Source organism: Cetorhinus maximus, chromosome 31, assembly GCF_964194155.1.
Source record: "Cetorhinus maximus chromosome 31, sCetMax3.hap1.1, whole genome shotgun sequence".
Lineage (NCBI taxonomy): Eukaryota > Metazoa > Chordata > Chondrichthyes > Lamniformes > Cetorhinidae > Cetorhinus > Cetorhinus maximus.
In genome coordinates, this window is record NC_135909.1 from 6,289,416 (window position 1) to 6,304,296 (window position 14,881).

The 14,881-nt window shown below is 44.2% G+C and overlaps 1 protein-coding gene across 3 annotated transcripts in view; it reads right to left on the minus strand.

Annotated features, from left to right (window-relative positions):
* The window catches only part of LOC144670498 (nuclear RNA export factor 1-like), a 75,005-nt gene that overhangs the window by 37,235 nt on the left and 22,889 nt on the right, over window positions 1–14,881 (minus strand). For all 3 annotated transcript variants that reach the window (XM_078532997.1, XM_078532995.1, XM_078532994.1), the window contains one exon: window positions 1,900–2,044. In XM_078532997.1, coding sequence (XP_078389123.1) covers window positions 1,900–2,044 — 145 coding nt within the window. The remainder of the gene's footprint in view (window positions 1–1,899; window positions 2,045–14,881) is intronic.

The following is a 14,881-nucleotide window of genomic DNA, read 5'->3' on the forward strand; positions in this document are numbered from 1 at the left end:
ATTGCCAGTCCTGGTAGCCTGGAGTGAAAGTTTCAAACGCTTGAGTGGAGTGACATGCTAAGCCACTTCAGAGGGCAGTTAAGAGTGAACCACATTGGTGTGAGAACGGAGTCAGGTATAGAAAATCTGACAGCTTCATGGTCACTTTTATAGATGTCAGCTTTTTACTTCCAGGTTTTTAACAACTTAATTGAAAGGTGCAAACTGTCACGATGGGGGCGGGATTTGCACTCATGTGCTCTGGATTATTAGCTCAGTTGCATAACCACTATACTACCGCACTCTGGAAAATGGAGAAATGGTCAGTTGCACAAGGCACGTGCACAGAACTATCCCCACCCCAAAAGCGAATCACAGTCCTTTAGGAAAGGAGAGAATGAGGTTGAGAAGTTAACACCCATATTTTGATATTTTGAACGGAAAACAGTTTCCAGTGGTGTTCCACAGGGCTCAGTGTTGGGGTCCTTGCTGTTTGTTATATATATTAATGATTTGGACATGATTGTGGGAGGTATGATTGGGAAATTTGCAGATGACACAAAAATTGGCCATGTAGTTGATAGTGAAGAGGATAGCTGTTGTCTCCAGGATTATATCAATGGTTTGGTTGAGTGGGCAGAAAAGTGGCAAATGGAATTCAATCCAGAAAAGTGTGAGGTAATGCATTTGGGAAGGCAAACAAAGCAAGGGAATGCTCAATAAACGGGAGGATACTGAGAGGGGTTGAGGGAGTGAGATACCTTGGAGTGCATGTCCACAGGTCCCTGAATGTGGCAGGACAGGTGGACAAGGTGGTAAAGAAAGTATATGGAGTGCTTTCCTTTATTGGATGAGGTATTGAATACAAAAATTGGGATGTAATGATAGAACTGTATAAAATTCGGGTTGGGCCACAGCTGGAATTTTATGTACAGTTCTAGTCACCACATTACAAGAAGGACATAATTGTTCTAGAGAGAGTACAGAGAAGATTTACAAGAATGCTGCCAGGGCTTGAAAATTGCAGCTATGAGGAAAGATTGGATAGGCTGGGGTTGTTTTTCTTAGTACAGAGGAGGCTGAGGGGTGACCTAATTGAGGTGTACAACATTATGAGGGGCCTAGAGAGAGTAGAAGGAAAGACTTGTTTCCCGTAGCTGAGGGGTCAATTACCAGGGCATAGATTTAAGGTGACTGGTAGAGGATTAGAGGGGACATGAGGAAAAACTTTTTCACGCAGAGGATGGTGGGTGTCTGGAGTTTACTGTCTAAATCGGTGGTTGAGGCTGAATCGCTCAACCCATTCAAAAGTACCTGGATCTACATCTGAAGTGCTGTAACCTGCGAGGCTATGGACCAGGTGCTGGAAAGTGAGATTAAAACGAGCGGCTAGTTTCTTCTTCTTCATTTTCTGGCCGGCACAGACATGATGGGCTGAATGGCCTCTTTCTGCGCCGTAACTTTTCTATGGTTCTATGGACACAATTCAGTAGGTCCGGTAGTTCTGGCTTCTCAGCACATGCCCATAAGGGCATCAAGGACCGATCCTTACTGGCCTAAGTGGAGTTAATTGAACCATTTCTTGATGTGGTTTACATGGGAAAGGAGAGTGGGGGATGGTGGAGATTCAACTTTGTCGGGGAGTAGGTTAGCAGGGAGAGAAGGCAGCTGCTATCTGATGCAAACTATTACAGCATTGTGACTAGAGGAAAATGCACGGGGACAAGCAGCAAGATGGGAAAGAGCTCTCCACTGAAAGATCAAAATTGTTACATCTTCTCATAGGAAAAAGGTTTACAACTGAAAGGTATCACTTTGTCTGGATTCACATATATGTAGACACTGATCCACTTAGCAGTCAACTATTAAGTGTACACAACAGAAAAGCAAAGACAGGACACTCCCAAAATAAGGACCTACGGTGATTTTAAACCAGGATCGCCGTGTATTGGTACTTGCACTCCTCTCTGAATTTTGCTTCACAGTAACTTGAATGCTTGAGGGCCCTCCATCACGATCGTGCCAGCTGTCTGGGCGGCGAGATGGTCTTGAACCATAGGGTGTGCTGAAGATTAAAAGAGGGATTTTTTAAAAATTACAGCATGTAGGATTAGGCATTTAAAATAAACTTCGTAGGAGATTGCTAAATGTATCGCAATACCATTGCATGAACAGAGAAACCTTCAGAAGATGGGGGAAATTGAGCTCAATTGGTTATGGATAAACTCTGAGCTGCCTGGATTATATTTCAATTACACAGCAGATAACACAGGTAAGAATCAGAGCACTGGCAGGCAGCTGCTGAAACATGCTCACTGTAACACAGCGTGTATTTATATTGGCAGTACAGTTCGTGGGGGTCTCCTTTCGACTCATCTGTCACACTCGCACCTCGGAGTCAAAAGATCGTAGGTTCAAGGCCTACACCATCGGCCTCAGCTCATGATTCAGGCCACCAAGCCCTGCGCAGCACTGAAGGATTGTCAGAGACCCCGTCTTTTGGGTGAGAAGTTAAAGCCAAAAGCAATTTACGTGGTGGGCCTGGTTGACATCCTGGCACATGGTGTGGGCCATATTCAGCAGAAGTTATTTAGATACACTGGGGTAGAAATTGATATGTAGTTTTGCCATTAAATGGGTTCAATGTACTCAGGTTACGAGGCATGAATTCTTGCACTGAACATGCACCAGCAGTACTGTTCATATGTTCGTATAAACGTATAAGATCCTGAGGAGTCTTGACAGGGTGGATATGGAGAGATACTTCCTCTTGTGAAAAAATCTAGAACTAGGGGTCACTGTTTAAAAATAAGGGGTCACCCATTTAAAACAGAGATGAGGCGAAATTGTTTCACTCAGAGTCGCGAGTCTTTGGGACCCTCTTCCTGAAAAGGTGGTGGAAGCAGAGTCTTTGAATATTTTTAAGGCAGAGGTGGGTAAATTCTGGGTAAGCAAGGGGGTGATCGGTTATCTGCAGTAGGTGGGATGCAGATTTCAGGTTATTATCAGATCAACCATTATCTTATTAAATGGTGGAGCAGGCTCAAGTGGCTGAATGGCCTACTCCTGCTCCTCGTTCCTATGTTTGTACTGTTGCAGACGCATTAACTCAAACTATTTACAGACATCCCTGCCAGCTGCATTTTTTATTCATGGGATGGGATGTGAGCATTGCTGGAAAGGACACCATCCATTGCCCTTCTCTAAGTGCCCTTGAGAAGGAATTGGTAAGCCACCTTCTTGAACTACTGCAGTCCGGGTTGTGTAGGTGCACCCACAGTCCTGGTTTTGGTAGGGGGAGGGTTCCAGGATTCTGATCCAGCAACAGTGAAGGAACAGCGATATAGTTCCAAGTCAGGATGGTGTGAGGCTTGGAGGGGAACTTTCAGGAGATGATGTTCCCATGCAGGTTTGGAAGGGCCTCTCAAAGGAGCCTTGGTGAGTTGCTGCAGTGCATCTTGCAGATAGTACACACTGCTGCTACTGTGCATCAGTGGAGGAGGGAGTGGATGTTTAAGATGGTGGATGGGGTTCTGATCAAGTGAGCTACTTGTCTTTGATGATGTCGAACTTCTTGTTGGAGCTGAACTCATCCTGGCAAGTAGAGACTATTCCATCACACCCCTGACTTATGCCTTGTAGATGGTGGGCAGGCTTTGGGGAGTCAGGCGGCGAGTTGCTCACTCCTGAATTCTAAGCCTCTGACCTGATCTTGTAGCCACAGTGCTCTTTTGGCTATTCCAGTTACATTTCTGGTCAGTGGTGACGCCTAGGATGTTGATGATGGGGTTTCAGCAATGGTAATGCTATTGAACATCAAGAGAGATGGTTAGATTCTCTTTTGGAGATGGTCATTGCCTCACTCTTAGGCGGAAAGTAACATTTGGGCGACCCGTCAGTCAAGCCTCAATATTGTCCGGGTCTTGCTGCATACATGCACAGACTAAGCCTCAATATTGTCCGGGTTTTGCTGCATACATGCACAGACTAAGCCTCATTATTGTCCGGGTCTTTCTGCATACATGCACAGACTAAGCCTCAATATTGTCCGCGTCTTGCTGCATACATGCACAGACTAAGCCTCAATATTGTCCAGGTCTTGCTGCATACATGCACAGACTAAGCCTCAATATTGTCCGGGTCTTGCTGCATACATGCATAGACTAAGCCTCAATATTGTCCGGGTCTTGCTGCATACATGCACAGGCTATTTCAGTATCTGCAGAGTTATGAATGGTACTGAGCACTGTTCAATCATCAGCGAACCTCATCACTCTCACCTTACAACTGAGGGAAGATCATTGACAAAGCAGCTGAAGATAGTTGGACCGAAGGCACTGCTCTGAGGAACACCTGCAGCGATCCCCTGGGACTGAGATGACTGGCCTCCAATAACTGCAACTGTACTAGGTATAACTCCAACCAGTGGAGAGTTTTCCCTCAGATTGCCATTGATTTCAATTTTGCTCGGGTTCCTTGATGCCACACTCAGTCAAATGCTGTCTTGATGTCAATATATGAATTAGGAGCAGGAGGAGGCCACTCAGCCCTTGAGCCTGCTCCGCCATTCTATAAGATCATGGCTGATCTGATTGTAACCTCAGCCCCGCATTCCTGCCGACCCCCGATAACCTTTCACCCTCTTGTTAATCAAGAATCTATCTGCCTCTGCCTTAAAACTATTCAAAGACTCTCTTCTTGAAAAGGTGGTGGAAGCAGAGTTCCAAAGACTCTCAACCCTCAGAGAAAAGATTTCTCCTCTTCTCTGTCTTAAATGGGCGACTCCTTATTTTTAAACAGTGACCCCTAGCTCTAGATTCTCCCACATCGTCTCCACCTCCACCCTGTCAAGACCCCTCAGGATCTTAAACATTTCAATCAAATCACCTCTGACTCTTCTAAACTCCAGTGGATACAAGCCTAGCCTGTCCAACCTTTCCTCATGAGACAACCCACCTATTCCTGGTATTAGTCTAGTAAACCTTCTCTGAACTGCTTCTAAAGCATTAACATCTTTCTTTAAATAAGGAGACCAGTACTGTACACAATGCTCCAGATGTGGTCTTACCAGTGGCCTGTATAACTGAGTATAGCCTCCCTACTTTTGTAATCAATTCCCATCACAATAAATGATAACATTGTATTAGCTTTCCTAATTACCTGTTGTACCTGCACACTAAACTTTTGTGATTCAAGCACTAGGACACCCAGATCCCTCTGAATCTCAGAGCTCTGCAATCTCTCACCATTTAGATAATAAGCTTTTTTATTCTTCCTGCCAAAATGGACAATTTCACATTTTCCCACATTATACTCCATTTGCCAGATCTTTGCCCACTCACTTAACCTATGTCACTTTGTAGCCTCCTTATCTCCTCTTCACAATTTACTTTCCTACCTATCTTTCTGTCCTCAGCAAATTTAGCCACCATTCCTTCAGTCCCCTCATCCAAGTCATTTATGCAAATTATATAAACTATGAGGTTATCAATTAATCCTACCTCGTTTCTCAATACCAGGTCTAGTATAGCCTCCTCTCTGGTTGGCTCCAGAATGTGCTGTCCTTAGAAACTATCCCGAAAACATTCTATGAACTCCTCACCTGTGCTACCTTTGCCCATCTGATTTTTCTAGTCTATGTATAGATTAAAATCCCCTATCGTACCTTTCTGGCAAGCTCCCATTATCTCTTCTTTCATACTCTGTCCTACCGCGTAGTTACAATTAGGGTCCTATAGATCACTCCACAGGTGTCTTCTTGCCTTTATCGTTCTTCATTTCAACCCAAACCACTTCTACATCCCGGTTTCCTGAACTAGGTCATCCCTCTCTAATGTGCTAATACCATCATTACTTAACAGAGCTACCCCTCCATCTTTTCTTAACTTCCTGTCCTTCCTAAATGTCACGTGCCCTTCAATATTCAGGTCCCCAATCTATGTCATCCTGTAGCCATGTCTCTGTAATGGCTATCAGATTGTACTTATTTATTTCTTTTGCACCATCAGTTCATCTGTTTTGTTCTGAATGCTACATGCGTTTAGGGTACAGAGCCTTGAGTTTTGTCCTTTTGTTATTTTTGTTGCGTCTAGCTTTATCTGCTGATTTACGCTTAGGTTTGTACCCTCTGTCCCTTCCTGTCAATCATTTCCCATATTAATACCTGTCTCTCTTGCTTTGTCTCTACTGTGGTTTACCACATCTTCCCAAATTTTATCCCTTGCCCCCACTATTCATTTTAAAACCCTCTCTACTTCCCTAGTTATGTGGCCCATGAGTACACCACCTAAGCATGGTTCAGGTGTAGACAGTCCCAATGGTACAGATCCCACTTTCCCCAATACTGGTGCCAGTGCCCCACAAACCGGAACCCACTTCTCCCACACCAGCCTTTTTGAGCCACGCATTCATTTCTCTAATCTTATTTGTCCTATGCCAATTTACACATGGCTCAGGTAATAATCCAGAAATTATTCCCTTTGAGGATCTGCTTCTTAATTTGGTGTCTAGCGCGTCATACTGACTATGTAGAACCTCTTTCCTAATCCTGTCTATGTTGTTGGTATCTACATGGACCACGACAACTCGATCCTCGCCCTCCACTGCAAGTTCCTCTTCAGTCCTTAGCAGTTGTCCCGAACCCAGGCAACAAAGCCATCTAGGCTCTCGCTCTTTCCTGCAGACAACAGTGCCAATCTCCCTCACTATATTGTCCCCTACTACCACCACATTCTTTTTTCCTCCCACTTGGATGGCTTCCTGTACTACAGTGCCATGGTCAGTTTGCTCATCCACCCTGCAGCCCCTGCTCTCATCCAAACAAGCTGAGAGAACCTCAAACCTATTGGAGAATTGCAGAGGCTCACACTCCTGCCCTCTGGGTCCTCTTACCTGCCTCACTTGCAGTCACACTCTCCTGTCCCTGGCCACTGACCAAATCAGAAGGCCCTATCCGAAGTGGTGTGACTGCCTCCTGGAATACAACATCCAGGTAGCTTTCTACCTCCCTGATGTGTCACAGAGTCTGCAGCTTAGCCTCCAGCTCAATGACTGAGCCGAAGTTCCTCAAGCCACAAACACACACTGGAGGCTGTTTGCCCTGGATCACAATGTTATCCAGGAGCTCCCGCATGCTACAGCCTTGAGACATCACCTGTCTTGCCATCCTTAATGTGTTATAGTTAATTACTTAATTGTACGAATCACTTATTTATATTGCTTTCTTATATATGTTTTATTAACTTTACCACCATTTTATGTACTATTTTAAACCTTAGGGATAGAATAGAACTTAACCACTTACCAGATACTCACCAAACAGCTGGTCACACTCACCTCACCTCTAGAATTCAGCTCTTTTGTCTATGTTTGGACCAAATCTTTAATAAGGTCTGGAGCAGAGTGGCCCTAGCATTACCCAAAATGAGCACCCTTGAGCCGGTTATTGATGAATAGTTGCCACTTACTAGCACTGTCATCACCACCCTCCATCATTTTTCTGATTATTTAGATTAGACTGATGGGGCAGCGATTGACTGGTTTGGAATCAGCCTGTGCAATTTTCCACACTGTCAGGTAGGTGCCAGTGCTCTTGTTGTACCGGAACAGCTTGGCTAATTCTGGAGCACAAGTCTTCAGTACTATCACCAGGGTGATGTCATTGGCCAGAAATTTCTCCCAATTAAATATTGGGAAGACCAAAACCACGGACTTCTCCACAAACTCCATTCCCTAGTTACTGACTCCATTCCTCACCTGACAACTGTCTGAGGCTGAACCAGACTGTTCGCAACCTTGGGGTCATATTTGACCCCGAGATCACTTCCACGTACCTGCATTGTCATTAAGACTGCCTACTTTCATCTCCGTATCATCACCCACCTCCGCCGCATCTCAGCTCATCCAGTGCCCAAACTCTCATCCACGCCTTTGTTACCTTCAAGGCTTGACTATGTCAACATGCTTCTGGTCAGCCTCCCACATTCTACCCTCCCTAAGTTTGAGATTACCCAAAAATCTGATGCCTGCATCCTAACTCACACCAACGCGTATCCACTCCCTCGGCTCACTGAACTACATTGGTTCCTAATCAAATAAAGCCTCAATTTTGAAATCCTTATCCTCGTTTTCAAACCCATCCATAGCCTTGCCCCTCTTTATCTCTGTAACCTCAACCTGCACAACCCTCCCAGATCTCTACGTTCCTTCAATTCTGGCCTCTTGTGCATCCTCAATTTTTATTGCTCTACAGCTGGTGGTCAAGCCTGCAGCTACCTAGGCCCTAAACTCAGGATTCACTCCCTAAACCTTGACACCTCTCTCTCCTCTTTTAAGACACTCCTCAAAACAAACCTCTTTGACCAAGCTATTGTCCATTTCTCCTAATGTCTCCTTATGTGGCTCAGTGTCAAATTTTGCTACATAATGCCCCAATGAAGCTCCTCACAAAGTTTTATTAGGTTAAAGGTGCATGCCGAAACCCTCATCGATGCTTTGTCACCTCCAGACACAAATATTCCAATGCACTTTTGGCTGGTCTCCCATTCTCCAACTTCCAAAGATTTCAGCTCAGGCTAAACTCTGCTGCCTGACTCCTAACCCAAGCACCAAGTCCAGCTCAAAACACAACCCCATGCCCGCTGACCTACATTGGCTCCCAGACCCCAAGATCTTCATTTGCAAATTCTCAGTGCTTGTGCTTCCTCTCTATCTCTATAACCTCCTCCAGCCCTATAACTATCTGAGAATTTTGTCTTTCCCCAGCTCTGGCTTCTTGTGTATGCCTTGGTCCCTGAGATAAGATATGACCACTGGTGGCCGTACCATCTGTCATCCAGCCCCTGAGCTCTGGAATTTCCTCCCCAGGTCTTTATCTCTCCACCTTTTCTTTCCTGCTAAGATTCTTAAAACCCAGCTTTTAGTCACTTCCCCTTTGGACAGGTTCTTCCCCTCTGACTAAATTTTATAAAATGCCTTCAGGTTTATTTCCATAATGCTGAGAGAACTGGGTGTGCTATTTGATGGGGCCTCAGCCCTTCATACTTGCAATAATCACAGCTAGCACGGCAAGTTCAGCATGCATACAACACTTCCCGCCTGCCTGGTCAATGGTAAAAGAAAGAATTCCAGAAACCTGCGTATCTGCACGCATCTTTTGTACCCATAAGCCCGTGGATCAGCGAGTCTGGATTATGGTTAACACCACGTGGGTGTGATGCTTAGCTGCTAACCTGACCTGAGCTCATAAAGCCACTGCTTTAAATAGCTACAATTACCTGGATTTGCCTGTTTATAGCAGACGGAGTGGTAGAGGACAGTTACAATTGCTCTAGGTCAGCGACTGACTTCATTTGCATCTAAGATTACTCTGCATCATACTCTAAAATAGGGCATGCCATTACTCAGAATCTTACTGCATTGCTGTGCTGTAAATACCCAGGCAAGAAAGAATTTGCTGTATTTGGCACCGTCTGACTTCTTCAAAACAGCTCGAGTATTCCACAACAAGTGAATGGCTGTTTCTGAAGCATTGTCATCTGTTATGGTAAAACTGACAATCAGTTTGCACAACAACAACTGAGATGAATAACCAGGCAAACTTTGTGGTGGCGGTGTTCGAAAAGAAAGATTGACTTAAATTTATGTAGCGCCTTTCACCACCTCAGGATGTCCCGACGTGCTTTAGAGCCAATTAAGTACTTCTGACGCATGTTCAAGAAACGTGACAGCAAATTTGGACACAGCAAGCACCCACAAACAGCAGTGTGATAATGACCTGATCATTTGCTTGTGATGTTAATTGAGGGGGTGGCCCAGGACACCAAGGAGGACACCTCTGGTCGTCTCCCAACAGGACGATGGAATCTTTTATGTCCATCTTGAGAGGTCGGATGGGGCCTTGGTTTAGCAGTTTAAGCAGAATATTTTTAAAAAGGCATGAAACTTGTAAATGTTGATGTTCAGAGAGACTTGGGTGTACTTGTACAAGGAACACAGGTGTAGCATGCAATTAGGAAGGCAGATGGCATACTTGCTTTTATTGCAAGAGGACTGGAGTACAAGAATAAAGAAGTTTTGCTACAATTGTACAGGGCTTTGGCGAGACCACATCTGAAATACTGTGCACAGCTTTGGTTTCCATATTTATGGAAGGATATGCGTTCACTAGATTGGTCCCTGAGATAAGAGGGTTTGCCTATGATGAGAAGCTGAGTAAATTGGGTTTATAATCTCTGGAGTTTAGAGGAATGAGAGGTGATCTCATTGAAACAGGTGGCACAGTCCCAGGATAAGGAACCGATCATTAGGGGCTGAGATGAGGAGAAGTTCAAAGCATTGAGAGTGTGAGTGAGAGAGGAGAGAAAGAGAGAGAAGGAGAGAGAAGGAGAGAGATGGAGAGGAGAGAGGAGAGAAAGAGAGAGAAGGAGAGAAAGAGAGAGAAGGAGAGAAAGAGAGAGAAAAAGAGAAAGAGAGAGAGAGAAAGAGAAAATATATCCCACTCACTGGATTCATCCTTATCCAGCCACAACTTCAAAAGTTTCAATGTCACCAATCTTGTTGAACCATGCTTGGTGTCCAAACCACACAACTGAGAGGGTCCAGGTGAGGAGGTTGTGTGGCAGGTACCTTTTAAAAAAAATTGAGATTAGGGAGTATTCCAGATAGGAGTATCAGCCAGGATAGATTTGCTGGTGGTGCTGGGGTGGGTGATGGGCAGGGGGGGGGGCGAATATTCTTGGGTATTCTGAAGTCTGCAGAGTATACTCAATAAAATATGATAAAAGATGAACAACTTGAGCAATTGGGACTTTTTTACGTTGGCATTAAGGGGGTAGGGTGTCTGATTGCTGGAAGTCTTAAAGATCATGGAGGCTTATTGGTTAAATAACAGCTTAATTCTACTGTTTGACGAGATAACAATGAGATCACGTAAATTGACGGTATCACAAAAAGAACCAAATATGGAGAAAAACATTGTCACTCAAGACTGATTATAAGGCGGAATTAGTTTTCTGCTCCAAACCAAGGAAAACAAGTGCTTGAAAAAAGAGGAACTTAATGAAGGCTATGGGAGGGCGCAGCACTGTGGGTTTATACCAGATGGCTCGTGAAGGACAGTGTGTGCTTTATGAGCCAAATAGCATGCATTCAATCAATATTCCACAGTTCTATAAGGCTTTCCAATATCAGTGATTGGTTTTGCATTTGGCTTTACTTTGTGCATAAACTGTAAGCTTAATAAAAATCCCATGATCCGGTAAATTGGACTGTTGAATTGATCTGTTTTACCAGGTTACAAAGAAAAATGACAATTACACCAGGAACGGGAACAAAAGTTCCCCAAAGAGAGTAATATACTTCAAACATTCAGAATCTCATTTTTCTCCAGTTTCTCTCCCACCTGCCCTCATTCCCTCACGAAGCTCACCCTGTCCATGACACCCACCTCCCGCTCCCTCGACCCTATTCCCATTAAACTGCTGAGCACCTAAGTCCCCCTTCTTGGTCCCCACGGTAGCTGATATTAGTCTTCAGGTACTGTTCCTCTCTCCTCGAGCTCTGTCATAGAATCATACAGCACAGGAAGGCCGCCATTCGAGTCCATGCCAACTCTTTGCAAAAGCAGGTCAGCGAATCCCACTCCCCAACCCTTTCCCTGGTAACTGCCACATTCCATGAACAAATTTTATAACCATGATAAAACACTTCACACACAAATGGCGCAGAGACACAGCTATTTATGAGCAGCAGCTGTTACACAAGAAAACGCTGCATCCATCCTTCTCAGAAAGACCCCATTAAATAATCAATGGGATGGATGACTAGTTAAACAATCTTCTAGTTTCACAGGTCCAGGAAGGAATATTGGCCAAGACATCAGGAGAGCTCACTGATCATCACGGATTCAAATTGTACACAAGAAGCTTTCTTTCCGAAGGACCACGACCCAGTGATCATTCGTTCTAGTGGCATGGGAACGATGAGCTGGGAATTACTTTTACGTTTTTAAAAAAATTTTCAGATGCTTTGGAAGGCAGCAATCATGTGACAATTTCTGGCAATTGAACTCTCTGTATACTGCATATGGGGGAAGTTAAAGGCATTTTCTGAGCTCCTCGTTACCTACAAGTGTAAAAGCGAAAGGGTAGTAAAATGACCATATAACATTTGACATCTGGCTAACACAAATGGTTAAACAGACACAGTCGAGTGTTTAAACACACCCTGCAGTAACCCATGGTCTCCATACGTTCTTTTGTTTATGCCTGTGATTCTAATCAGTACTGAATGAACCACACTTACGTAATGTGTCTTAGCAGTTCATTCACAGAACATGTTAAAAAAAGCCAAAGGGTGACTTTACTGCCGAAGCACACGTGGAGTATAGTTATCAGGAATTCTGGCTCCATGGACGGCTCAATGAATTTATCCAATAATTAGCTGATCCAGACAAAAAAGGCCCCACCTTCAATTCCATTTGATGTTAAATAAGCCAACGGTGAGTCAGCAGGACTATCGGAACAGTGACATTAGCAAGGGACAATTTAGACTGTATGGTGTTTCAAAGTGAGAAACAGTAGTCTTTTGATTGTCGTCTATCACCGGGAGATATAGATGCAGAACACAGAGGCAGCCTAATGGGACAAGCTGAGTAAAGGTTTCTTGAGTAGTCAGATTCCTGTCAACTCCTCCAGGCGTCTGCACCACAAGCTTACTTCAGCTTAACCTGGATGATGTCAGCAAGCTGAAGAGCTGCATGTTTGTAGCCAAGGAGATGTCAGCTCATTTACAGATGAAAGGTTTGTGGTAAACATCACAGTCCAGCTTTCTGGACAGTTATTTCTTCTTGAAGCTAAAGATGACAATTCTCATCAGCCAGCTGTGTCTACTGGAATGATTTGGTAGCTCTGGACATTATAATTTGTAAGAAGAATAGCTCCAGCTTACAGCAAGCAGATGACACAGAGAATGGAAACTGGCATGAGCCTAACTGAATTCAGCAGATGCTCCACAATGTCAGGAACCCAAACATCACTGAAAACACACCAATGACCATGCTAAACATCAGAAAAACAACTGGAGCATATAAAGTGCCTTTAATGTAATAGAATCTCCCAAATATTTCACACAGACGTCAGCAGCCATAACATTTTAGATAAAGTGGCACTAGTTAACAAATTTGCTGTGAATTAAAACTCGAGAGCAGGCTGTTACAATATAGATTGTAAAACAGCCTCTCATTCAGTCCAGTTCCCATGAGCTCCTTAAACAATGAGGAGGCACATGGGAGCTAATCCATATGGCCCAAATCCCACCATCGTTCTGTGGAAAGGCACAATTTTATCTCATTTCCACTCACATGATTCAAAATGGCAAGAGGCAGGTGACTCATCATGCTGCGCCAACCATCATGTGTAGGGGGCAGGATTGATTGACAAGCCGGTCTTTTCCTGTCATTTCTCTTTGTTTTTATATAAGCAGGGGGACCAATTTCTCAGCATTGACTGATAATTCAAACTCCTTTGGGAATTAAGCCAACAGGCTTTTTGAGATCATGCTCCTGTTTGCTTCTTCCTGATACAGCAATCTCACAAATGCAATTGTCAGCAGGCAGAAGCTCCACGATGAGCTTTTCTGTGGTTTTGGTGTGCGTCAGTAATTGCAGGTTGAAGAGACTACCATCTGTATGGAAGCCTATGTATATACCTTCTGTCAAGCCAGCCTTTGCCTTCTGAAGCTTCAAAACTAAAGGCAACATAGAAAAGGGTTGGCGCCAGAACACACATGGTGCTAACACCAATGGAGATAGGGAAGTTGTCTGAGGGCACCATACTGCTTGACCTGACCTCTCTGGCCTTTGCGCAGTTAACGGAGATGGTGAGGAACCTTGGAGTGCACCCCAATTGAGATAGTATCCTCCAAGGTCTGTCCCGACTGACTGTATTGAACACTTGAAATCTACAAAAGTAGCGTTCAGGTCCATTTTGTTCTCTACGCTTCTGGATCTGTCATAGCACAAAGATCCTGTTCCCAGTTCCCCTATTGGGTTGGAATCCGCACTGACTTTCAGGGAGGTTGTCTTCAGCTAGTGTCAGAAGAAGTCTACGTAGATGCACTGTGGCTAAGGTTTTTCCTGAAATGGAGATTAAGGTGATCCCTCTCCAGTTTGAACAGTCAGACATCTCTCCTTTGTTTTGGTACAGTGGTCAAGGCAGAAACTGTCATTGCGTTTAAAAATCACTTGGAGATGCACTTGAAGTGGTGTAACCAACAGGGCTACAGTTCATGAGCTGGAGAGTGGGATTTGGCTGGATAGCTCTTTTCCTGCCAGCACAGAGGCAATGGGCTGAATGGTCTCCTCCTGTGCTGTAAATGTGTTCGCCAATTCTCAGGTAATTTCTATCTAATAGTAAATCAATGTGGCACAAAGAAAAATGCTTCCTGCTCATGCCCCCATCCAGTTTTGGCAAAAGAAGGCGATAGAGTGAAGTTGTACATTTGCGCAATTTGTTCACCAACTTCCTAATAATCTTAAACAATAAATTTTCTCGTGAGGAAGTCATACAGTACCTCAGGCCATTCCAAAGCATTTTTTGCCAATGCATTAACATGTTAAAATGTAGTCACCGAAATGGCAGAACAGCAGCATTGGCATTAGAAGATAAAAGCAAAATACTGCGGATGCTGGAAATCTGAAGTAAAAATAGATAATGCTGGAAAGACTCAGCAGGTCTGACAGCATCTGTGGAGAGGGAAACAGAGTGAACATTTTGAGTAGCTCCGAAGAGTCCTCATGCGGACTCGATGCATGGCATAATATGTCCTTTAAATTGTAGCTGCTGTTAAATTGTTCATTTTTCTACCAAGTCAGCAATTTCCAAAGATGTGCTGCACGGATGAG